Raw genomic sequence first — 26,100 nt, 5'->3', positions numbered from 1 at the left:
TTTTTATATATACCGGTATATAATATCATAATTAATACGTAAATTGGATTTGATGGTTTTTCTGTTTGCACATGCTTATTTATTTCTGAGATGCGTTGGGGCAATTATTTAAAATCAAAACAGATCAAATCCCGCCCCAAAACCAGCGTGATGCTCTTTCATTGGTCAAAGCCAATGCCAATCAAATCCAAACCTCATCAACAATATGAACAGAGGTCGGTCTTGGGAGGAGCGTTCGAGATTTCTGAAATATTGTAAGTAGCTTATTGAACGTTTATGAGACGAAAAGACATTTGGCACTGTTCGGGAAATGTATTGTGTTTCATTGTAAATGGTTTTGAATATGTCAATTTAACGCCTTAATATTGCTCTTGGTTGCTAGCGTTGGTCAACTAGCTAACGTTAGCAAGACTGGAGCTAGCTGCTGATGACAAGAAAGGGCACCCTGGCCTGACACAACAATCCGACTGTCTCGGGACTTCAATTTCAATTTGTTGCAACCATGAAGTTCACGCAATTTTTGCTAAGGAACAGCTCCATACCTAAACAAGCACTTGTGGATCGGTTTTCCAAGTTCTCACCTTCGCCGCTGTCAATGAAACAATTCATAGACTTTGGTAAGTTTTCATCCCTGTCCTGTCAATAACACGGCTAAATAATAATACTGTCCAGGTTTATTCTGAATCCATAGTACAACAAGTACCACTGGTTGCATTTATCAAAGTAGCTAGAATGTTTGTTGTGGTGCATTCACTGCTGTCACTGACCAGTGTACTGGACAGTATGTGCTCCCTGATCACAGATGAACTCTCTACTGAAGCTTTAACATTCTTCCAGCTCTATTCTTCCTTATGTTACTGCTGTAAATGGATCTAGCTGCCTAACCAGACTGGGATTCCCATTGTATTTCCCTTCTATCCTGACGCCTGAAATTACAGAATGACTGCAATACGGTAGTTCAAAATGTACATACTTTGAAATTGTATCAAACCCCTAATGATGGTTTGGATTAAAGCAAGGAGAAATAAATACCTGGTTCATGCTTTACTCTTAGATAGCACTTGACCCATGTTCTTTGGTGAATACATGACATAATACAGCTGCCAAACCAAACCATTTCAAGGTCTTGACATTGTCTTACACATTTACACAACAGTATATCTACTGTATGACCTCCTGTCTTGTGATTTCCATTCAGTATCCTATCCCTGGGACTGAAACGGGGAGGGACTACCTGAACTGGTCCAATGAGAAACCAATGCTTGTTTTCCATTGCATAACATTTTGCTACGGTGTACCCCCAATCAGTACAACGCAGATGTGTTATCATGTGACTACAGGCTCGGCCAATGCCTGTGAGAAGACGTCCTTTGTGTTCCTTCGTCAGGAGCTTCCTGTCCGGCTGGCCAACATCATGAAGGAGATTGACTTCCTCCCTGACAAGCTTCTCAGCACCCCCTCACTACAGTTACTACAGAGCTGGTACAGTAATGTTATAACACCCCTCACTACAGTTACTACAGAGCAGGTACAGTAACGTTATAACACCCCTCACTACAGTTACTACAGAGCAGGTACAGTAATGTTGTAACACCCCTCACTACAGTTACTACAGAGTAGGTACAGTAACGTTATAACACCCCTCACTACAGTTACTACAGAGCAGGTACAGTAACGTTATAACACCCCTCACTACAGTTACTACAGAGCAGGTACAGTAACGTTATAACACCCCTCACTACAGTTACTACAGAGCAGGTACTGTAACGTTATAACACCCCTCACTACAGTTACTACAGAGCAGGTACTGTAACGTTATAACACCCCTCACTACAGAGCAGGTACAGTAATGTTATAACACCCCTCACTACAGTTACTACAGAGCAGGTACTGTAACGTTATAACACCCCTCACTACAGAGCAGGTACAGTAATGTTATAACACCCCTCACTACAGTTACTACAGAGCAGGTACAGTAATGTTATAACACCCCTCACTACAGTTACTACAGAGCTGGTACAGTAACGTTATAACACCCTTCACTACAGTTACTACAGAGCAGGTACAGTAACGTTATAACACCCCTCACTGCAGTTACTACAGAGCAGGTACAGTAACGTTATAATACCCCTCACTACAGTTACTACAGAGCAGGTACTGTAACGTTATAACACCCCTCACTACAGTTACTACAGAGCAGGTACTGTAACGTTATAACACCCCTCACTACAGAGCAGGTACAGTAATGTTATAACACCCCTCACTACAGTTACTACAGAGCAGGTACTGTAACGTTATAACACCCCTCACTACAGTTACTACAGAGCAGGTACTGTAACGTTATAACACCCCTCACTACAGAGCAGGTACAGTAATGTTATAACACCCCTCACTATAGTTACTACAGAGCAGGTACAGTAACGTTATAACCCCTCACTACAGTTACTACAGAGCAGGTACAGTAATGTTATAACACCCCTCACTACAGTTACTACAGAGCAGGTACAGTAACGTTATAACACCCCTCACTACAGAGCAGGTACAGTAATGTTATAACACCCCTCACTACAGTTACTACAGAGCAGGTACAGTAATGTTATAACACCCCTCACTACAGTTACTACAGAGCTGGTACAGTAACGTTATAACACCCTTCACTACAGTTACTACAGAGCAGGTACAGTAACGTTATAACACCCCTCACTGCAGTTACTACAGAGCAGGTACAGTAACGTTATAATACCCCTCACTACAGTTACTACAGAGCAGGTACTGTAACGTTATAACACCCCTCACTACAGTTACTACAGAGCAGGTACTGTAACGTTATAACACCCCTCACTACAGAGCAGGTACAGTAATGTTATAACACCCCTCACTACAGTTACTACAGAGCAGGTACTGTAACGTTATAACACCCCTCACTACAGTTACTACAGAGCAGGTACTGTAACGTTATAACACCCCTCACTACAGTTACTACAGAGCAGGTACAGTAACGTTATAACACCCCTCACTGCAGTTACTACAGAGCAGGTACAGTAACGTTATAACCCCTCACTACAGTTACTACAGAGCAGGTACTGTAACGTTATAACACCCCTCACTACAGTTACTACAGAGCAGGTACAGTAACGTTATAACACCCCTCACTACAGTTACTACAGAGCAGGTACAGTAACGTTATAACACCCCTCACTACAGAGCAGGTACAGTAATGTTATAACACCCCTCACTACAGTTACTACAGAGCAGGTACTGTAACGTTATAACACCCCTCACTACAGTTACTACAGAGCAGGTACAGTAATGTTATAACACCCCTCACTACAGTTACTACAGAGCAGTTACTGTAACGTTATAACACCCCTCACTACAGAGCAGGTACAGTAATGTTATAACACCCCTCACTACAGTTACTACAGAGCAGGTACAGTAATGTTATAACACCCCTCACTACAGTTACTACAGAGCTGGTACAGTAACGTTATAACACCCCTCACTACAGTTACTACAGAACAGGTACTGTAACGTTATAACACCCCTCACTACAGAGCAGGTACAGTAATGTTATAACACCCCTCACTATAGTTACTACAGAGCAGGTATAGTAACGTTATAACCCCTCACTACAGTTACTACAGAGCAGGTACAGTAACGTTATAACACCCCTCACTACAGTTACTACAGAGCAGGTACAGTAACGTTATAACACCCCTCACTACAGAGCAGGTACAGTAATGTTGTAACACCCCTCACTACAGTTACTACAGAGCAGGTACAGTAACGTTATAACACCCCTCACTACAGTTACTACAGAGCAGGTACAGTAACGTTATAACACCCCTCACTACAGTTACTACAGAGCAGGTACAGTAACGTTATAACACCCCTCACTACAGTTACTACAGAGCAGGTACTGTAACGTTATAACACCCCTCACTACAGTTACTACAGAGCAGGTACAGTAATGTTAGACCACCCCTCACTACAGTTACTACAGAGCAGGTACAGTAACGTTATAACACCCCTCACTACAGTTACTACAGAGCAGGTACTGTAACGTTATAACACCCCTCACTACAGTTACTACAGAGCAGGTACAGTAATGTTAGACCACCCCTCACTACAGTTACTACAGAGCAGGTACAGTAACGTTATAACACCCTTCACTACAGTTACTACAGAGCAGGTACTGTAACGTTATAACACCCCTCACTACAGTTACTACAGAGCAGGTACTGTAACGTTATAACACCCCTCACTACAGTTACTACAGAGCAGGTACTGTAACGTTATAACACCCCTCACTACAGTTACTACAGAGCAGGTACAGTAATGTTAGACCACCCCTCACTACAGTTACTACAGAGCAGGTACAGTAACGTTATAACACCCCTCACTACAGTTACTACAGAGCAGGTACTGTAACGTTATAACACCCCTCACTACAGTTACTACAGAGCAGGTACAGTAATGTTAGACCACCCCTCACTACAGTTACTACAGAGCAGGTACAGTAACGTTATAACACCCTTCACTACAGTTACTACAGAGCAGGTACTGTAACGTTATAACACCCCTCACTACAGTTACTACAGAGCAGGTACTGTAACGTTATAACACCCCTCACTACAGTTACTACAGAGCAGGTACTGTAACGTTATAACACCCCTCACTACAGTTACTACAGAGCAGGTACAGTAACGTTATAACCCCTCACTACAGTTACTACAGAGCAGGTACAGTAACGTTATAACACCCCTCACTACAGAGCAGGTACAGTAATGTTATAACACCCCTCACTACAGTTGCTACAGAGCAGGTACTGTAACGTTATAACACCCCTCACTACAGAGCAGGTACAGTAATGTTATAACACCCCTCACTACAGTTACTACAGAGCAGGTACAGTAACGTTATAACACCCCTCACTACAGAGCATGTACAGTAATGTTATAACACCCCTCACTACAGTTACTACAGAGCAGGTACTGTAACGTTATAACACCCCTCACTACAGTTACTACAGAGCAGGTACAGTAATGTTATAACACCCCTCACTACAGTTACTGCAGAGCAGGTACAGTAATGTTATAACACCCCTCACTACAGTTACTACAGAGCAGGTACAGTAACGTTATAACACCCCTCACTACAGAGCAGGTACAGTAATGTTATAACACCCCTCACTATAGTTACTACAGAGCAGGTACAGTAACGTTATAACCCCTCACTACAGTTACTACAGAGCAGGTACAGTAACGTTATAACACCCCTCACTACAGTTACTACAGAGCAGGTACTGTAACGTTATAACACCCCTCACTACAGTTACTACAGAGCAGGTACAGTAATGTTATAACACCCCTCACTACAGTTACTACAGAGCAGGTACAGTAATGTTATAACACCCCTCACTACAGTTACTACAGAGCAGGTACAGTAACGTTATAACACCCCTCACTACAGTTACTACAGAGCAGGTACAGTAATGTTATAACACCCCTCACTACAGTTACTACAGAGCAGGTACTGTAACGTTATAACACCCCTCACTACAGTTACTACAGAGCAGGTACATTAGCTATTATATTCTACAAGTGTCTGGAACTCTATTGGAGGGATGGGACACCATTTTTCCCAGATAAATCTCATCATTTGGTGTTTTGTTGATGGTGGTGGAAAATGCTGTCTCAGGCGCCACTCCAGAATCCCCCTTAAGTGTTCAATTGGTTTGAGGTCTGGTGACAGACAGCCATGGCATATGGTTTACATCATTTTCATGCTCATCAAATTATTCAGTGCCCTATGGATGGGGGCATTGTCATCCAATGGAGGGATAGCCATAGTAGCAAAAATAATGGCCTGCCCAGCATTTTTATACATGACCTAAGCATGTTGGGATGTTAATTACTTTATTAATTCAGGAACCACACCTGTGTGGAAGCACCTGCTTTCAATATACTTTGTGTCCCTCATGTCTGTTATCTGTAGATCTGGGACCAGTCTAGGTTACCTTGGAGGTGAGCTGCAGGCTAGAGATTAAGATGATATGGTGTTGATGTTCACTGTTTGTTGTGCCAGAGGAAATGGGTCGCTCTGTTGAAGTATTCATCAGCTAGCTAGACTCCTTTCACCTCACCTTTGTTGATATGGATTATTGAACTGGAACATTGCTCTCTGCCAGTGCTTGAATTGGACTTAAATAGGTGCCAGTACTCATTTTGGGTGACGGTACAGTTTTTATTTAGGTGAAGGAACTCCATAATACTTTTGCGCTAATATTCTTTATGTGGTGCAGGAACTCAAGCTGTAGAACATTTGAGGTTCCGGTGAACTCCTTCCCAATTCAAGCACTGCTCTCTGCGCTAGTCTGAAATATACTGCTAAAAAAAATAAAGGGAACACTTAAACAACACACCCTAGATCTGAATGAAAGAAATAATCTTATTAAATACTTTTTTCTTTACATAGTTGAATGTGCTGACAACAAAATCACACAAAAATAATCAATGGAAATCCAATTTATCAACCCATGGAGGTCTGGATTTGGAGTCACACTCAAAATTAAAGTGGAAAACCACACTACAGGCTGATCCAACTTTGATGTAATGTCCTTAAAACAAGTCAAAATGAGGCTCAGTAGTGTGTGTGGCCTCCACGTGCCTGTATGACCTCCCTACAACGCCTGGGCATGCTCCTGATGAGGTGGCGGATGGTCTCCTGAGGGATCTCCTCCCAGACCTGGACAAAAGCATCCGCCAACTCCTGGACAGTCTGTGGTGCAACGTGGCGTTGGTGGATGGAGCGAGACATGATGTTCCAGATGTGCTCAATTGGATTCAGGTCTGGGGAACGGGCGGGCCAGTCCATAGCATCAATGCCTTCCTCTTGCAGGAACTGCTGACACACTCCAGCCACATGAGGTCTAGCATTGTCTTGCATTAGGAGGAACCCAGGGCCAACCGCACCAGCATATGGTCTCACAAGGGGTCTGAGGATCTCATCTCGGTACCTAATGGCAGTCAGGCTACCTCTGGCGAGCACATGGAGGGCTGTGCGGCCCCCCAAAGAAATGCCACCCCACACCAAGACTGACCCACCGCCAAACCGGTCATGCTGGAGGATGTTGCAGGCAGCAGAACGTTCTCCACGGCGTCTCCAGACTCTGTCACATCTGTCACATGTGCTCAGTGTGAACCTGCTTTCATCTGTGAAGAGCACAGGGCAACAGTGGCGAATTTGCCAATCTTGGTGTTCTCTGGCAAATGCCAAACGTTCTGCACGGTGTTGGGCTGTAAGCACAATCCCCACCTGTGGACGTCGGGCCCTCATACCACCCTCATGGAGTGTGTTTCTGACCGTTTGAGCAGACACATGCACATTTGTGGCCTGCTGGAGGTCATTTTGCAGGGCTCTGGCAGTGCTTCTCCTGCTCCTCCTTGCTCAAAGGCGGAGGTAGCGGTCCTGCTGCTGGGTTGTTGCCCTCCTACGGCCTCCTCCACGTCTCCTGATGTACTGGCCTGTCTCCTGGTAGCGCCTCCATGCTCTGGACACTACGCTGACAGACACAGCAAGCCTTCTTGCCACAGCTCGCATTGATGTGCCATCCTGGATGAGCTGCACTACCTGAGCCACTTGTGTGGGTTGTAGACTCCGTCTCATGCTACCACTAGAGTGAAAGCACCGCCAGCATTCATAAGTGACCAAAACATCAGCCAGGAAGCATAGGAACTGAGAAATGGTCTGTGGTCCCCACCTGCAGAACCACTCCTTTATTGGGGGTGTCTTGCTAATTGCCTATAATTTCCACCTGTTGTCTTGCACAACATCATGTGACATTTATTGTCAATCAGTGTTGCTTCCTAAGTGGACAGTTCGATTTCACAGAAGTGTGATTGACTTGGAGTTACATTGTGTTGTTTAAGTGTTCCCTTTATTTTTTTGAGCGGTGTATATATGATAAATGCCTTATCTTTAACAACCATATACTGTAGGTGATATTGCCTATTCCAACAGACTCTGTAGGATGTTATTATCCTGCCGACCACACCAGCATGTAGACTATCTTACTGAACTACTCTGGCCCAGTGAGAGGTATGAGTGCATAGCCTGCAGCCTACACGGCAGGGTGCCAGCTGTCTGTGTCTCATATCTCTGCCTGTCAGGTAGGCTGCACATGTGTACAGAGACACAATGTGGCCTGGAACATTGTCATGTAGCATCACAGTGGAACAGGGGGCTGTGAGAGACATGGTCATCAGAAGTGTAGCCGCCATGAAAAATGGCATGCTCGGCCCTCCTTTTCCTATAGTCCACGATCATCTCCTTTGTCTTGATCACATTGAGGGAGAGGTTGTTGTCCTGGCCTTACACTGCCAGGTCTCTGACCTCCTCCCTATAGGCTGTCTCATCATTGTCAGTGATCAGGCCTACCACCGTTGTGTCATCAGCAAACTTAATGGTGGTGTTGGAGTCGTGCTTAGCCACACAGTCATGGGTGAACAGGGAGTACAGAAGGGGACTAAGCACGCACCCCTGAGGGGCCCCCGTGTTGAGGATCAGCGTGGCAGATGTGTTGTTGCCTACCCTTACCACCTGGGGGGGCGGCCCGTCGGGAAGTCCAAGATCCAATTGGAGAGGGAGGTATTTTGTCCCAGGGTCCCGAGCTTAGTGATGAGCTTTCAGGGCACTAGGGTGTTGAACGCTGAGCTGTAGTCAATGAACAGCTTTCTCACGTAGGTGTTCCTCTTGTCCAGGTGGGAAAGGGCTTGGGGAGTGCAATAGAGATTGCGTCATCTGTGGATAAGTTGGGGCAGTATGCAAATTGGAGTGGGTTTTCTGGGATGATGGACAATGTACATCAAGTCTGTATTAGTGAGTGACAGTCAGAGGGATCGTCATTTGGAAAAATGGTTACTTGCAATTATGTTCTCTTATTGAAACGACATACTTTCACAAAATAAATGGTGCTGAGTGCTGTTGATATCTATGATATGTTACTTCACCACTTTCGAGAAATGAATTTGTCTATTTCCTAGATGGGTAAAACCATCAGCTAGCTACTATGTAATGGCATGTCAAGTACAGCACAGTTCAACCTCTGAAATAGGGCAATAACTTATGGTTAGTCCCAAATGGCACCCTATTCCCTACATAGTGCACAACCTTTGACCATTGCCTTATGGGCCCTTGTCAAAAGTAGTGCATTATATTGGGAATAGGGTAATATTTGGGACACTACCGCTGTGATATATGACCAGTACAGAACCCTACTGTATGTGCCGGCGTTATTGGCAATGTAATGGTACGGCAGATATTTATAAACTGGGTCTAAATGTAGCTGTCTACGTCATCGCTACTCTATTGAGGCTATTTTCATATCCAGGCTGTGGGTTTTTCCATCGACAATATTGATTTGGCACCATTTTATTTGGCTTGGGTAGTGGTGACTGGCATCAACAAATTTTACAGGTAAACTTTGTAATTCAAGATAGTTAGCCTAATGTATCTGTTAGAGTATGTAGCCAATGCAACAGCTGTGTTAGTAGAGTGTGAGGGTTCAAGGTCAACTGGTGGACAGAGGGTTTGAAAACAGTCAGCCACTCTGATCTCTCACCTACCCTCCTGACTATCTGCAAATCACTGAAGTCAGTACAATTTAGCTTACAGCTTCACAGCTCTTAACCAGGCCTTAATAGTGACTCCTCTGACCAAACTAGTAGGCTACTAAAATGCTTACTGGTGAAACTTAGGATGCCTACTTCCACTAGGTCAGAAGTATTTAGGGTTTGCTGTACAGAGAGAATATTCAGGTTTTGAGAGGATGAAAATTGTGAGGAATGTTTTTACACTGGAGGGAACATGATGGCCCAAATGGCACCCTATTCCCTATTTAGTGCACTACTTTTGACCAGTGCCCATATGGCTCTTGTCAAAAGTAGTGCACTATATAGGGAATAGACCTAGTCTGCTCGTCCCAAATGGCACCCTATCTCCAGTCACAAGTAGCCCTAGTTATTATAGCATGTATAAACACACCCTGTGGTTTCCATGGTCACCACAAGAGAGAGGCCGTTCCCAAATAGAATTCTGAGATTTCCAACAGAGGAACTCCAGGAGTCAACGAGGAACGGAACAGTCCAAAGTGATGGTTTTTGGCTTCTATTGGCCACATTCTCAGGGCAGAATTCAATGAAGACCTTTATTTCGGCCCCACTTTCAAAGAAACTTTAAAAGTTTAATGAAGCGTTAATATAACCTTTATTATGCTTGTAGATACTTCAGAAATCATTCATAAGAAAATGTCTTGCTACACTTCCAAGCACATTTGTTATAAAAGCTTAATGAATGCCCTATCAAATCAAATGTATTTATAAAGCCCTTTTTACATCAGATGTCACAAAGTGCTTATACAGAAACCCATCCTTAAACAGCAAGCAATGCGGATGTAGAAGCACGGTGGCTAGGAAAAACTCCATAGAAAGGCAGGAACTTAGGAAGAAACCTAGAGAGGAACCAGGCTCTGAGGGGTGGCCAGTCCTCTTCTGGCTGTGCCGGGTGGAGATTATAAGAGTACATGGCTATTAAGGCCAGATTGTTCTTCAAGATGTACAAACATTCATAGATGACCAGCAGGGTCAAATGATAATCACTGGTTGTAGAGGGTGCAACAGGTCAGCACCTCAGGAGTAAATGTCAGTTGGCTTTTCATAGCCAAGCATTCAGAGTTAGAGACAGCAGGTGCGGTAGAGAGAGAGTCGAAAACAGCATGTCCGGGACAAGGTAGCACGTCTGGTGAACGGGTCAGGGTTCCATAGTCGCAGGCAGAAGAGTTGAAACTGGAGCAGCAGCACGACCAGTTGGACTGGGGACAGCCAGGAGTCATCAGGCCAGGTAGTCCTGAGGTATGATCCTAGGGCTCAGGTCCTCCGGGAGGGAAGGAAGAGGGAGATAGAGGGAGCATATACGTAACTTCACACAGGACACCAGGTAAGAAAGGAGAATTACCCCAGATATAACAGACTGACCCTAGCCCCCCAGCACATAGACTATTGCAACATAGATACTGGAGACTGCTTTAAGAATATGCTGTATGAATGCCCTATAAAGCCTGATGTATTAGTGTTTCCCTGTGTAAACGAACCAGTCTTCTGTGTTGTATTCCTACAGGTATGCAACAAGTCTGATGGAGGTAGTGGGCTTCCTGGAGAAAGAGCCCGATGACAAAAATATCCTGAAGAAGTATGTCAATTACACACAGTCACATCCAGCAGATAGGTAGTAGCCTTGTCTTGCTACTGTTCAGCACATCTCATTAGATAACTGAGTCATAGTTAATTCAGGAAAGGAAAGATAGTCTTTCTCTAAGCCATTAATAGCTACTTCCTTTAACTGTATAATAGATTGATTATTATCTGTAATCTGGAATGGAATGTGATCTGATGGATACATTTGACATTTTAGTCATTTAGCAGACGCTCTTATCCAGAGCGACTTACAGTAGTGAATGCATACATTTCATTTCATGCATTTATTTTTTTGTACTGGCCCCCCGTGGGAATCGAACCCACAACCCTGGTGTTGCACACACCATGCTGGCGTTGCAAACACCATGCTCTACCAACTGAGCCACACTTCAACCATAACTCTGGCTCTACTGCATACAGAATAGAATGATTTACAGGCTTTTGCAAAATATGGTTTTGAGTTGGTAGCAACCTTGCGGGTGTTGGTGTATGATTGGATGGATGATGAATGAATGAAGTTTGACATCTATCCACCCAGCTACGTACCTTACGCTCCTTTCATGGTAGCGTGTTGGAATGTGCTGAGTTGTGAACCTAAGACCCAGCCTTAAAACCCCTTTCCTCTCCTGTCTCCCCTCAGGTTCACTGAGACGCTGGTGAACATCAGGAACCGCCACAACAATGTGGTTCCCACCATGGCACAGGGAGTGGTGGAGTACAAGGATGCCTTTGGCTCCGACCCTGTGACCAATCAGAACGTCCAGTACTTCTTGGATCGCTTCTACATGAGCCGCATCTCCACACGCATGATCATGAACCAGCACTGTCAGTATACAATACTAAATATACACTGAGGGTACAAAGCATTAGGAACACCTTCCTAATATTGAGTTGCCCCCCCCCCCTTTTGCCCTCAGAACAGCCTCAATTAGCTGGGGTATGGACTCTACAAGGTGCCGAAAGCCTTCCACAGGGATGCTGACTCCAATATGTCAAGTTGGCTGGATGTCCTTTGGGTGGTGGATTATCTTGATACACATGGGAAACTGTTGAGTGTGAAAAACCCAGCAGTGTTGACGTTCTTGACACACTCAAACCGGTGCGCCAGGCATACCCCATTCAAAGGCACTTAAATCTTTTGTCTTGCCCATTCATCCTCTGAATGGCACACACATGCAATCCATGTCTCAATTGTCTCAAGGCTTAAGAGTCCTCCATTAACCTGTCTCCTCCCCTTCATCTATACTGATTGAAGTGGATTTAACAGGTGACATCAATAAGGGATCATAGCTTTCACCTGATCAGTCTTAGTCATGGAAAGAGCAGGTGTAATGTTTTGTACACTCAGTGTATACCATACTACTATAATAATACAGTGCATTTGTAAAGTATTCAGACCCCTTGAATTTTTTCACATTTTGTTACGTTACAGCCTTATTTTAAAATGGGTTAAATGATTTTTTTCCCCTCGTATATCTACACACAATTACCCCATAATGCCAAAGCAAAAACAGGTAAAGAAATGTATGCAAATGTAAAAAAAAAATGGCACGCCTGTATTTGGGGATTTTCTCCCATTCTTCTCTGCAGATCCTCTGTCAGGTTGGATGGGGACCGTCACTGCACAGCTATTTTCAGGTCTCTCCAGAGATGTTCAAGTCTGGGCTCTGGCTGGGCCACTCAAGGACATTAAGAGACCTGTCCTGAAGCCACTCCTGCGTTGACTTGGCTGTGTGCTTAGGGTCGTTGTCTGGGGTCCTGAGCGCTCTGGAGCAGGTTTCATCAAGTATCTCCTGTACTTTGCTCTGTTAATCTTTTCCTCGATCTTGACTAGTCTCTCAGTCCCTGCTGCTGAAAAACATCCCCACAGCATGATGCTGCCACCACCATGCTTCACCGTAGGGATGGTGCCAGGTTTCCTCCAGATGTGACGCTTGGCATTCAGGCCAAGAGTTCAATCTTGGTTTCATCAGACCAGAGAATCTTGTTTCTCATGGTCAGAGTCCTTTCGGTGCCTTTTGGCAAACTTCAAGCGGGCTGTCGTGCCTTTCAGTGAGGAGTGGATTCCGTCTGGCCACTCTACCTTAAATACCTGATTGGTAGTGTGCTGCAGAGATGGTTGTCCTTCTGGAAGGTTCTCCCATCTCCACAGACGTCTGGAGCTCTGTCAGAGTGACCATCGGGTTCTTGGTCACCTCCCTGAACAAGGCCTTTCTCCCCTGATTGCTCAGTTTTACCTGGTGGCTAGCTCTAGGAAGAGTCTTGGTGGTTTCAAATGTCTTCCATTTAAGAATGATAGAGGCCAATGTGTTCTTGGGGACCTTCAATGCTGTAGACAATTTTTGGTACCCTTCCCCAGATCTGTGCCTCGACACAATCCTGTTTCGGAGCTATACGGACAATTCCTTCGACCTCCGCTGTGGTGTCTGCCTTTCCAAATCATGTCAAATCAATTGAATTTAGCACAGGTGGACTCCAATCAAGTTGTAGAAACATCTCAAGGATGATCATTGGAAACAGGATGCACCTGAGCTCAATTTACAGTCTCATAGCAAAGGGTCTCAATACTTAACGTTGATCCCAAGAACAGAGAATGAACCAGACCAGGAAACGGCGACTTGAGAAAACATAAAGACTTTACTTGGAAAAAATAAACAGAACAATACAGGAAACACAAAAACCAAAACAATAAACACTAGTACTCGAAAACTACACGAGGGAGACATACAAGAAACTAAATCCATAAGCTAACAAAAGGGAACAGAAGACACACCTCTCTTAAAGGGGAAGCAATAATGAAATAATAAGAAACACCTGGGTAACAAACAAGTCTCTATGGGCGTCTCTGCCGCCCTCTGGTGCCCAGAGGAACCATGACACTTATACAATGCATTCGTTTTTGCTTTGTCATTATGGGGTATTTATTTAGATTGAGTTTTTTTACATTTTTAAGCAATTTTAGAATAAGTCTGTAACCTAACAAAATGTGGAAAATGTCAAGGGGTCTGAATACTTTCCGAATGCACTGTATACCATACTCAAAAGTACCATTGTGACGTGTGTTTGAATCGGCATCCAGGTGTAGTTATTACCACATGAGTTTCATGTACCTCTTCAGCTCTCATCTTTGATGGAAGCGCCAACCCCGCCCATCCCAAGCACATTGGCACCATCGACCCTGACTGCGACGTGACGGAGGTGGTAAAAGGTGCTGTCCCTCATCAGCTACATCATGCCACACAAACACACACTATAATTAGACCCTAGATAACAAGCTTGATTTACAGGAGTAATCTCATCTTTCTCACTGCTACAGTATGTGGTTGTTTGCACAGTTTCAGGACAGTTTGTCCTTTTCACTTGCCTGACGACTCATCCTGAATTGAATTCCTCTGCTCTATCGATCACTCCAGACATCAGTCTGAACATGTCATCCTAGAAGTTGTTTGAGCTGAAAATAACATAATTCACGATTCGTGTCTGGCCCAACACATCAGTTTCTGTGACCAATCAGAACGGTTTGAAGAAGAAGTTGCAGAGGGAGGCAAATCCAGACTCCTCTTAGAGAGGAAAACATTAGTGGGCGTGGCGTTGGGACAGAGCGATGTGGATTGGTAGCCAGGGAACCTTTTCACCTTGAGATCTGCACAGAATATAAATTCTCCTGTAGTTTTAAACACAGTAGAAGATGTGTGTAAACGTAATCATTTTTAAATGGATACAGAGACAGACGGTTCTCCACCTATTCCTGTTGCTACATGTCATTTTGTCTAGTTTATTCTTCTACTTTTGTAACGGTTATTACATTTAGTTGTTATGGTAACTAGATTGAATGTCAGTGTGCTACAGTCCTAGTCTTGTTTCGTCTGTCTGTTCCCAGATGCCTTTGATAGCTCCAAGATGCTCTGTGAACAGTACTACCTGACTTCACCAGAGATTGACATCACACAAGTCAACGGTAAATCGCATTCTATACAGGGTTACAGACCTTGATTCAAGTAGTATTTGTTTCCCTTCAGATACTTTAGCTGCTCTTGATTGAGCTGTAGTAGCTGTGCTTGGTTGAGCTTGCCTGGCTCAATTGAGCCAATAGAATAGTCCCAGAAGTGCAAACCAGCCCAGCTGGCACTGCTGATGGGCTCAATCAAATGCACAAAGTATTTTAAAGATTTCAAATACTATTTGGAGACAGGTCTGTTTGATACAACATTATGCAGTCACGTTGTATTGTGCCATTTGAAAGGAGAATGGCCAGAGTAGCTTGAAGCTGTTTCTAGTTCTCCTATTTCCAAAATAGTAACATTTGGGAAGCAAGTGTGGGTTGGTAGCCTAGCAGTTAAGAGCGTCGGGCCAGTAACCTAAAGGTCGCTGGTTCGAATCCCCGAGCCGACTAGGTGAAACATCTGTTGATGTGCCCTTGAGCAAGACACTTAACCCCTTTTGCTCCTGTAAGTTGCTCTGGATAAGAGAGTCTGCTGAATGACCAACATTTAAATGTAAGATTAGGTTTACAGAAACAATCTGCAAGGTCATATTTGCATTGTGAGTCATTTGAGGTTTGGCTAGGTTTCAGTTAAGTTTATTTATCTGCAAGTGGGTTGGGTATTCTTGATCTCGCATTCAATTCCTCTTTGTCTACTCAATTTGGGGCGCAATTTTCTAAATGTGTGTGTTTGTTTGCACAGGCTAGACTGTAAGTGTTGTTCAGAGATATTTAGTGGTTTTCAGAGATTGTGTTTTCTGTATCTGAAGCACACAGACTTTGAACCACAGGCAGCCATGTCTACAGAGAACCATTCATTCATACATGTCAGTAGATAGAAGTCAATAAGTATTGAATGTACACCTGTGTATCGCCCCTGTGTAGGTTATGTGTCGTATGAACAGGATAATAGCCAATAGCACCACTTCAAAAGTCTAACCATGACAAATAATAATCTTTGACTAAACTAGATAGATCAAATCCAGATGTCATTTGGTGCCCAAACATTCAAAACATGCCATCCATAAAATAGCATCACCTACATCTAATACATTACATTTTACATTTTAGTCATTTAGCAGACGCTCTTATCCAGAGTGACTTACAGTAAGTAGTGAATGCATACATTTCATTTTCATTTCATACATTTTTTTTTTTTTTCGTACTTGGCCCTCCGTGGGAATCGAACCCACAACCCTGGCGTTGCAAACACCATGCTCTACCAACTGAGCCACATTACATTGGGGTATTGGACAGTCACATTAGAATGAATGATTCATCATAGTTTTGCCTTTGGTCAGTGTGCACCAAATCAATCCCCACCAGTTTATCTGTCTCCAGTCAGCAGCAGTGGAACAGAACAGCAACAAGACTCTTGCAACATGCTCAGTCTTGTCGCCGTGCAGATTTCTCTTTCTCAGCGAAGCGTCCAAGTCCAACTCTCAATAATAAACCTCAGTTCACCCAAATGTAGCTATTTAATAGTCTCCATAATAAAGGAAAACAAGGTCTGTTCATGGGTTTGGTTGGTAGTCGCCTCGTCCCCAGGGCCCAGTTTTACAAGTCATCCGTCTGGATTTCACCTATCGAATAGGATTGAATGCATAAAAATAGAATGAATAGAAGGAACAAATTGTTGACTTGAATGGGGACTCCCGTTCTATTCATTATGTGTATATGCATTGAATCCTATCCGATATAGATAACTTTGAAAAACTGGGCCCTAGCTATCAGAAGTGGCTGGTAACGAGATTAGGTTGGCAGAAGAGTAAATTATGAATTTGATAGTGGTTATTGAGTTGTGCATGTTATGCATTTGCAATAAGATGTGAAAGTTGCTTTTGGTTTCTAGTAACTTCTATTCTCAGTTGTGTATGTTATACATTTTCAATAAGTCTAAGTCATGTTTGGTTTGGAGTAATGCTCAGTGTTTCTCAGTCAAAGGTCCTGACCAGCCTCTTCGTATTGTCTATGTGCCTTCCCATCTCTACCACATGCTGTTTGAGCTCTTCAAGGTACACCAAACATGTACTTACTATGTCACTTTTATTTATTTTACCTCAATTTGATTCATATTACCTCTCATTTTCTCAAGCAATGTTTGTTTTGTTTCCAGAACGCCATGAGAGCAACAGTTGAGACTCATGAAATGGCCCTGCATCTCCCGCCGGTCAAAGTCCGAGTCTCACTGGGCAGTGAGGACCTAACAATCAAGGTAAACAAAGGCTCAGAGAGTATTAACCGTCCACCATCACAATGAGACATGACACATTACATTCCCAGCATACAAAAAGTAGTGCATGCACATCCAACATCCTTCCACACATGCAGGTTGGAAATGATACCTTGGGACATAGAAGCCTAGTGTGTACAGTTTAATGTGCATATTTGTCTATGAATATGTATAGTATTACTATAGATTTCCTCCCATGGTTGTTCTGTAGGTCCTAATATGATGATATTTGGGGAGACAACAGGAAGATCAGAGAGCGGATCAGACCTGTAACGTTGTTGTTGTTTCTAGATATCAGATCGAGGAGGTGGAGTTCCCCTGAGGAAGATAGAGCGTTTGTTCAGTTACATGTACTCCACCGCCCCCAGCCCCGTCGATATTGACAACAGCCGCAATGCACCACTGGTAACACCCTGTCCTGGTGCCATTTGAACTATATAGTTGAATGTTCAGTGCATTCGGAAAGTATTCAGACCCCTTGACTTTTTCCACATTTTGTTACGTTACAGACTTATTCTAAAATGTATTAAATCGTTTTTTCCGTCATCAATCTACTCATAATACCCACTTAAATAACTTCCATCTGATGCATCTGAATGTGTGTCATGATGGAAGACTCATCATGTGACCAGCTTGTGATAGAGCCCTATCCTCATAACCTAGCTTACTACTCCACTCTGTGCTCCATCAACAGGCATTTTTGTTATATTTATTTATTTATTTCACCTTTCTTTAACCAGGTAGGCTAGTTGAGAACAAGTTCTCATTTACAACTGCGACCTGGCCAAGATAAAGCAAAGCAGCGTGACACAAACAACAACACAGAGTTACACATGGAATAAACAAACATACAGTCATATAACATAAACTAACCTAGCACTCCAGACCCTTTACTCAGTACTTTGTTGAAGCACCTTTGGCAGTGATTACAGCCTCGAGTCTTCTTGGGTATGACGCTACAAGCTTGGCGCACCTGTATTTGGGGATTTTCTCCCATTCTTCTCTGCAGATCCTCTCAAGCTCTGCCAGGTTGGATGGAGAGCGTCGCTGCACAGCTATTTTCAGGCCACTCAAGGACATTCAGAGACTTGTCCCGAAACAGATCCTGCATTGTCTTCGCCCCAGTCTGATGTCCTGAGCACTGGGAGCAGGTTTTTATCAAGGTTCTCTCTCTGTACTTTTCTCCGTTCATCTTTCTCTTGATCCTGACTAGTATCCCAGTCCCTGTTGCTGAGAAACATCCCCACAACATGATGCTGCCACCACCATGCTTCACCGTAGGGATGGTGCCAAATTTCCTCCAGACGTGACACTTGGTATTCAGGCCAAAGAGTTCAATCTTCGTTTCATCAGACCAGAAAATCTTGTTTCTCATGGTCTGAGGTTGCTTTTGGCAAACTCCAAGCGGGCTCTCATGTACCTTTTACTGAGGAGTGGCTTCCCTATGGTAACTCTACCATAAAGGCCTGATTGGTGGAGTGCTGCAGAGATGGTTGTCCTTCTGGAAGGTTCTCCCATCTCCACAGAGGAACTCTGGAGCTCTGTCAGAGTGATCATCAGGTTCTTGGTCACCTCCCTGATTGCTCAGTTTGGCCGGGCGGCTAGTTCTAGGAAGAGTCTTGTCTCCGACTCCAGTCAAGTTGTAGAAACATCTCAAGGATGAACAATGGAAACAGGATGCACCGGAGCTCAATTTCCAGTCTCATAGCAAAGGGTCTGAATACTTAAGTAAATAAGGTATTTATGTTTTTTCTTTGTTGTTATTATTGTGTGTAGATTGATGAGTACATTTATTTATTTAATCCATTTTAGAATAAGGCTGTAACGTAACAAAATGTGGAAGGGAAGGGGTCTGAATACTTTCCGAATGCACTGTATACAATGTATACTATATAAAGTATACAATTAACCTAAACTACTGGCAGTGTAGTTTAACAACCGACTGTATAACTTGATTTAAGCCTATGACTTTGGCAGTTTGGCCACATGTTAGAGAGACGTTTATTTTTCAATTGAATCAAGCGCCTGCTGTTTATTTTATCTCAGCTAAAATGTAAACCGCAACCAAGTCTATACTTACTAAAATGTCATCTGTGAGCGAACAGTAGTGAACACGGTTGTAAATAATCAGAATTACAAACTGGACTGGACTGTTCATTCATTGCGCTGGGTTATAAGTGTAACTGAGTTCTTGTCTACTACTGTACTGTGACTGTTCAGAGTTGAACTCTTTGTGTTCCTGGCTCTGGTTCTCTGTAGGCTGGTTTCGGCTACGGTCTTCCCATCTCCCGTCTCTATGCCAAGTACTTCCAGGGAGACCTGCAGCTCTACTCCATGGAGGGATATGGGACGTCAGCTGTCATCTACCTGAAGGTAACACTTCTACACATGGAATTTGTTAGTTCAACAGTCTTAACTTGTTGTCTTGTTCTACATCTAAACAATGATGGTGTTTTTGAAGTATGTAGGTTCATTTTCAATATTGGTTCACGTGCAACAGTATGGCTCACAGAGTTATAATGTAAACTCAGATTTCACTCTGTCCTATTCATTCAAAACATACCGTTATGTTAAACATGGTTACCTAGTACCCAATGCTCATGTATTTCCATTACCCACTTAAATAACTTCCATTTGATGCATCTGAATGTGTGTCATGATGGAAGACTCATCATGTGACCAGCTTGTGATAGAGCCCTATCCTCATAACCTAGCTTACTACTCCACTCTGTGCTCCATTACCAGTCCTTGTACTTATATAACTCCACCTACCACTCCACTCTGTGCTCCATTAACAGGCCTTGTACTTATATAACCTAACCAACCTCTCCACTCTGTGCTCCATTAACAGGCATTGTACTTATAACCTTATAACTTATAACCTCCACTCTGTGCTCTATTAACAGGCCTTGTACTTATATAACCTACCACTCCACTCTGTGCTCCATTAACAGGCATTGTACTTATATAACCTAACCAACCACTCCACTCTGTGCTCCATTAACAGGCATTGTACTTATAACCTTATAACTTATAACCTCCACTCTGTGCTCTATTAACAGGCCTTGTACTTATAACCTACCAGCTTGTGATAGAGCCCTATCCTCATCATCTAACTTACCACTCCACTCTGTGCTCCATTACCAGGCCTTGTACTTATAACCTACCAGCTTGTGATAGAGCCCTATCCTCATCATCTAACTTACCACTCCACTCTGTGCTCCATTACCAGGCCTTGTACTTATAACCTACCAGCTTGTGATAGAGCCCTATCCTCATCATCTAACTTACCACTCCACTCTGTGCTCCATTAACAGGCCTTGTCCTCAGAGTCTGTGGAAAGACTTCCTGTTTACAACCAGTCAGCCATAAGGCATTACCAGACAAGCAATGAGGCAGATGACTGGTGCATGCCCAGCAAGGATCCCAAGAAGCTGGGGAAGTATGAGAGGAGAAGTTAACCAAACAGACAGAGAGAGAGAGCTCAGATAACATGAAGAACAGAGGAGCAGGAGGAAAGAAAGAAAGAAGAAGAGGAGGATGACTGAAAGGAGGAATGGAATGATGATTCATAATCAGAAACTGACAGAAGGTACCTGTGTGTGTGTGTGTGTGTGTGTGTGTGTGTGTGTGTGTGTGTGTGTGTGTGTGTGTGTGTGTGTGTGTGTGTGTGTGTGTGTGTGTGTGTGTGTGTGTGTGTGTGTGTGTGTGTGTGTGTGTGTGTGTGTGTGTGTGTGAGATATCTGGATTCTTTGCATTGGAGATTCTCATCCAGCACTTGAAGTGGAAAAACATTAATGTTGGAGGCGTTTCAATGGCAAAACCAGGATCTCTATTCAATAAGTGATTTTGTGAATGTTAGTCAGAAACAGGGCCATAAACTACTCACAATCACATCTAACCCTTTTGGTTTCATTTAGCCACACGTTTCAGGTATTCATTTCACTCACTTATTTTAACATTATGACACCGAAGCAGTGTAAAAAACTAGCATTTTGCTTAAAAGGTGCATTTTAGTTTGTAACTGATCATTTAATTTATTAAACACCTGAATTTGGTTATACAGTGATATAAGCTGCACGATCACAGTAGTATTGTCTGTGATACTACGTTTTAGATTTTGTATCAAGTTTTCTCTAAACTCTTCACTCACAACTACAGTATGCAGCTTGGACACTGAGCTCCATGGACACAGATAGATATAGTGTGTCAGGCAGAAACATGTCAAGGCCATGCTGTCAGTCGATGGGTTTTCTCTGCTTACCCTTCTACTACAGGATGTTCTATGGGTACATAGTGGTCAACAAATGTTCTTTTCAGCATACTATGTAGATTCCATATAGTTTCAACTCTGAGCATTTCACCTTTTTTGTTTTTTACAGCTTACAAATATTTGTCAGTCTCGGAAGTTTAGACAAACGTCTGTCTCCAATGTTTTTTGGGGCCTAAAGGGAATTTAGTATAATCAACTGTAAATCTTGGTGATTCATTTAAAAAAAAAAAATCACCCTCACTTGTTGAATAAGACAAGAGCTCAAACAAAGGTCTTTCATTCAAGGTTTCCTATGAAGACAGAAAGTAGATATTGAAGACATTGAGGTATCTAGTGCATTTACTCTAAACCAAGTCCAACTGAGTTTAAGTATAAGTTATGTGAATATTGAGATACATTTTCTATCATACTGTTGTGATATTTTTAAATGACTAAAACGATTGCATTTTAGAGGCCGGCTAGGTCTTTTATACATGAAGTATTTATTGAATAACGTTGAGTGCCAGAGAGCAAAATGGGAGTATTATCACATTTCTGTGATTAGGGACACAATAAGACTGAGTTGAATCAAATGTTTGACTGGTGCCCAGTGTGGGTATTCTTTGATGTGTTAATTGGGGCAGTCATTACAAAATGAATTTATTTCATTTCCTGGTATTCACTAAATAGTCACTATTATTACACTCCTTAGCAATAACAAATCACATAAGACTATGTACACTTTCTAACATTTAATCCAATAACAGCTAAGTATTTGTAACTAGTCAATATTTGTATGTGCATTGAAACAAAACATAAATTGTTTGAGACTTACACTGAAGTGCCAACTTTTATTTCTCTCTTTCTGGTTTTTAACATGTATGGTTTTAAATCACAGGATCTCAGGATGTTGAAAGCATTTCATATTTTTCAAAGTATCACTGTAAGTGCTTTGATGTCATATTAAACCGACCTGGGAGGAGTTATCTATCAATGGAAGTTGCTGATTGGACCTCACACTGTGGGCGGAGTCCTAACTTGAGATTATTGCACATAATTTATTATTGTTGACGTGAATAGATGATTTACCAATATACATTATTTGGGTTATGGGCAGCCATCTAATGTCAGGATTTCAGTCTTTAATTCAAACTATTTTAAGCATCTTTAGGTTGTTCAATAAAATGCAGCTCTTTATATAGTTCTCACTCTGCTTTTTGTCCCTCTTCCAGTGTCTTCAGAAAGTATTCATACGCATTGACTTATTCCACATTTTGTTGTGTTACAGCCTGAATTCAAAATGGATTACATAAATAAAACAGCTCACCCATCGACACACAATACCCCATGATAACAGTGAAAACATGTTTGTAGAAAGTTTAGCAAATGTATTTAAAATGAAATACAGAAAAATCTCATTTACGTAGGTATTCACACCCCTGTTTCAATACATTGTAGAAGCACATTTGGCTTCCGTCTGGCCACTCTCCCATAAAGCCCAGCTTGGTAAAGTGCTGTAGAGACTGTTGTCCTGGTGGCAGGGTCTCCCATCACAGCCAATGAACTCTGTAGTGCTGTCTGACCAAGGTCCTTCTTGCCCAGTTGATCAGTTTGGTCAGCTCTAGTCTGGGTAGTTCCATATTTTTTCCATTTCCCAATGATGGAGACCACTGTGCTCTTGGAAACTTTCAACACTCTAGAAATTGTTTTATACCCTTAACCAGATATACCGTGAGCTTTTTGTTGTTGTTTTGGCTCTGTACTCCAGCACTTTGGATTTAAAGTGCAGACTGTCAGGTTTAATTTGAAGGTATTTTGATCTACATATGGTGAACTGTTTAGAAATTACAGCACTTTTTATACATAGTCCGCCCCATTTTAGGGGACCAAAAGTATTGGGGACAAGTTTACTTATGTTTATTAAATAGTTACTGTATGCCTAAACACAATCTCAGCGATCGTACAGTTCCTTAGACTTTGTGGTATAGTTTCTGCTCTGACATGTGTAACAGTGTAGGTTCCGTCCCTCTCTTCGCCCCAACCTGAGTGACGTCACTGATTGAAACGCTATTAACGCGCACCACCGCTAACGAACTAGCCATTTCACATCGGTTACACATGCCCTGTCAAATGTGTGGGACCTTATATAGACAGGAGTGTTTCTTTCTAAATCTTGTCCAACCAAATGGGTTGGCCACAGGTGGACTCCAATCAAGTTGTAGTGACATCTCAAGGATGATGGATGGACATTTGGATGCACTGAGCTCAATCTGGATTGTCATAGCAAAGGGGTGTGAATACTTATGTAAATTTGATATTTCTATATTTCATTTTCAATACATTTGCAAAAATGTATAAAAACATGTTTTCACTTTGTCATTATGGGGTATTGTATGTAGATGAGTGAGAGAAACATATTTTGATTCATTTTGAATTCAGCCTGTAACAACAAAATGTGGAATAAGTCAAGGGTATGAATACTTTCTGAAAGCACTGTATGTGCCTGCAGTGCTTCCATTTAGCAGCCTTTGCATGTGCTTCAGTCAGAAAGTGATTATGGTAACAACGATTTTATCTACTAACTACAGTATTGATTCACTCCTGTATACATTTGTTTTTTAGATTTGTTTGTTTTTCATTAAAAAAGGACCTGATTTTTAAGGGTTGATGATGAATGTTTTCCCTCATTGCTATTATTTGATCAGGTCATGTTGTCAAGGCCGATTGTTACAAACTGAATCAGAGGGGAAGGTTCTGACAGTACAGTCAAGTTTACCAGTCAAATGGACATGTGGAAACGACCAACTGTCACAACTACCATCGCTGAACACAGAATAATAAAACGCATTTAAAACACTTTCACTTGTTATTATTGGACTAACCCCTGTTCTGACAGTTCTGTAACTAACCCTGTCTCCTCTTACTGACAGTCAGTAGTGAACTTGACCTCTGGTACCCTCTCAGTGTACCCTGACCAAGCCTGCATCCTAAAGGCCTCTCCAGTGCTGTACTGCCAGGCTACCCGCTTCCCATGTGTGTCTGAGAGTGTTGACAACACACACAAACCTTTTGCTTACATTTCACAGAGTACAATCAGTTGATCTAAACTTAGCAAAAAAATTAGCGTCCTCTCATTGTCAACTGCGTTTATTTTTAGCAAACTTAACGTGTAAATATTTGTACATAACAAGATTCAACAACTGAGACATAAACTGAACAAGTTCCACAGACATGTGACTAACAGAAATGGAATAATGTGTCCCTGAACAAAACGGGGGTCAAGTCAGTAACAGTCAGTAGTTCTTGCTGTGAGATGTTACCCCACTCTACCAACAAGGAACCTGCAAGTTCCCGGACATTTCTGGGGGGTGGTGGCCCTAGCCCTCACCCTCCGATCCAACAGGTCCCTGAAGTGCTCAGTGCTCTTCGCTGGCCATGGCAGAACACTGACATTCCTGTCTTGCAGGAAATCATGCACAGAACGAGCAGTATGGCTGTTGTCCTTGTCATGCTGGAGGGTCATGTCCGGATGAGCCTGCAGGAAGGGTACCACATGAGGGAGGAGGATGTCTTCCCTGTAACGCACAGCATTGAGATTGCCTGCAATGACAACAAGCTCAGTCCGATGATGCTGTGGCACACTGCCCCAGACCATGATGGACCCTCCACCTCCAAATCGATCCCGCTCCAGAGTACAGGCCTCGGTGTAACGCTCATTCCTTCGACGATAAATGCGAATCTGACCATCACCCCAGGTGAGACAAAACCGTGACTCGTCAGTGAAGAGTACTTTTTGGCAGTCCTGTCTGGTCCAGCGACCTATGGTCCAGTGCCCATAGGCGACATTGTTGCCGGTGATGTCTGGTGAGGACCTGCCTTACAACAGGCCTATAAGCCATCATTCCAGCCTCTCTCAGCCTGTTGCGGACAGTCTGAGCACTGATGGAGGGATTGTGCGTTCCTGGTGTAACTCGGGCAGTTGTTGCCATCCTGTACCTGTCCCGCAGGTGTGATGTTCGGATGTACCGATCCTGTGCAGGTATTGTTACACGTGGTCTGCCACTGCGAGGACGATCAGCTGTCCGTCCTGTCTCCCTGTAGCGCTGTCTTAGGCGTCTCGCAGTATGGACATTGCAATTTATTGCCCTGGCCACATCTGCAGTCCTCATGCCTCCTTGCAGCATGCCTAAGGCACGTTCACGCAGATGAGCAGGGACCCTGGGCATCTTTCTTTTGGTGTGTTTCAGAGTCGGTAGAAAGGCCTCTTTAGTGTCCTAAGTGTCCTTTCATAACTGTGAACTTAATTGCCTACCGTCTGTAAACTGTTAGTGTCTTAACGACCATTCCACAGGTGCATGATCATTTAATTGTTTATGGTTCA

General features: G+C 43.0%; 2 protein-coding genes and 1 long non-coding RNA gene across 10 annotated transcripts in view; 2 read left to right on the top strand and 1 right to left on the bottom strand.

Moving 5' to 3' along the window:
- The window catches only part of LOC100380667 (cytoplasmic dynein 1 intermediate chain 1), a 127,127-nt gene extending 125,940 nt beyond the window's left edge, over nt 1-1,187 (bottom strand). The window contains exon 1 of the mRNA XM_014142837.2: nt 1,033-1,187. The gene's annotated coding sequence lies outside the window, so the exon portion shown is untranslated. The remainder of the gene's footprint in view (nt 1-1,032) is intronic.
- LOC106570467 (pyruvate dehydrogenase (acetyl-transferring) kinase isozyme 2, mitochondrial) lies at nt 179-24,575 on the top strand. Of its 4 annotated transcripts, XM_014142846.2 has the most exons (12): nt 179-254; nt 383-617; nt 1,341-1,482; nt 11,176-11,247; nt 11,893-12,077; nt 14,371-14,460; nt 15,133-15,210; nt 17,173-17,249; nt 17,351-17,449; nt 17,759-17,872; nt 19,727-19,840; nt 20,785-24,575. In XM_014142846.2, the coding sequence occupies exons 2-12, from the start codon at nt 503-505 to the stop codon at nt 20,926-20,928; spliced, it is 1,230 nt and encodes a 409-aa protein (XP_013998321.1). In that variant the 5' UTR covers nt 179-254; nt 383-502; the 3' UTR covers nt 20,929-24,575. The 4 variants fall into 4 exon arrangements, 3 of the variants coding, with proteins under 3 accessions (XP_013998321.1, XP_013998323.1, XP_045550854.1); XM_014142848.2 differs by lacking the exon at nt 179-254 and having other exon boundaries at nt 261-617; nt 1,388-1,482; XM_045694898.1 differs by lacking the exons at nt 179-254; nt 17,759-17,872 and having other exon boundaries at nt 261-617.
- Nucleotides 1,489-6,446, top strand: LOC106570468 (uncharacterized). 5 transcript variants are annotated; one of them, XR_006758996.1, is made up of 3 exons: nt 1,489-3,301; nt 3,523-3,695; nt 4,193-6,446. It is a non-coding gene; the product is annotated as an uncharacterized lncRNA (long non-coding RNA). The 5 variants fall into 5 exon arrangements; XR_006758992.1 differs by having other exon boundaries at nt 3,917-6,446; XR_006758995.1 differs by having other exon boundaries at nt 3,523-4,742; nt 4,863-6,446.
- Nucleotides 24,576-26,100: the final 1,525 nt, after the last annotated feature.

Source organism: Salmo salar, chromosome ssa14, assembly GCF_905237065.1.
Source record: "Salmo salar chromosome ssa14, Ssal_v3.1, whole genome shotgun sequence".
NCBI lineage: Eukaryota > Metazoa > Chordata > Actinopteri > Salmoniformes > Salmonidae > Salmo > Salmo salar.
The sequence above is the reverse complement of the archived record's forward strand: the minus strand, read 5'-3'. Positions and strand labels throughout refer to the sequence as shown.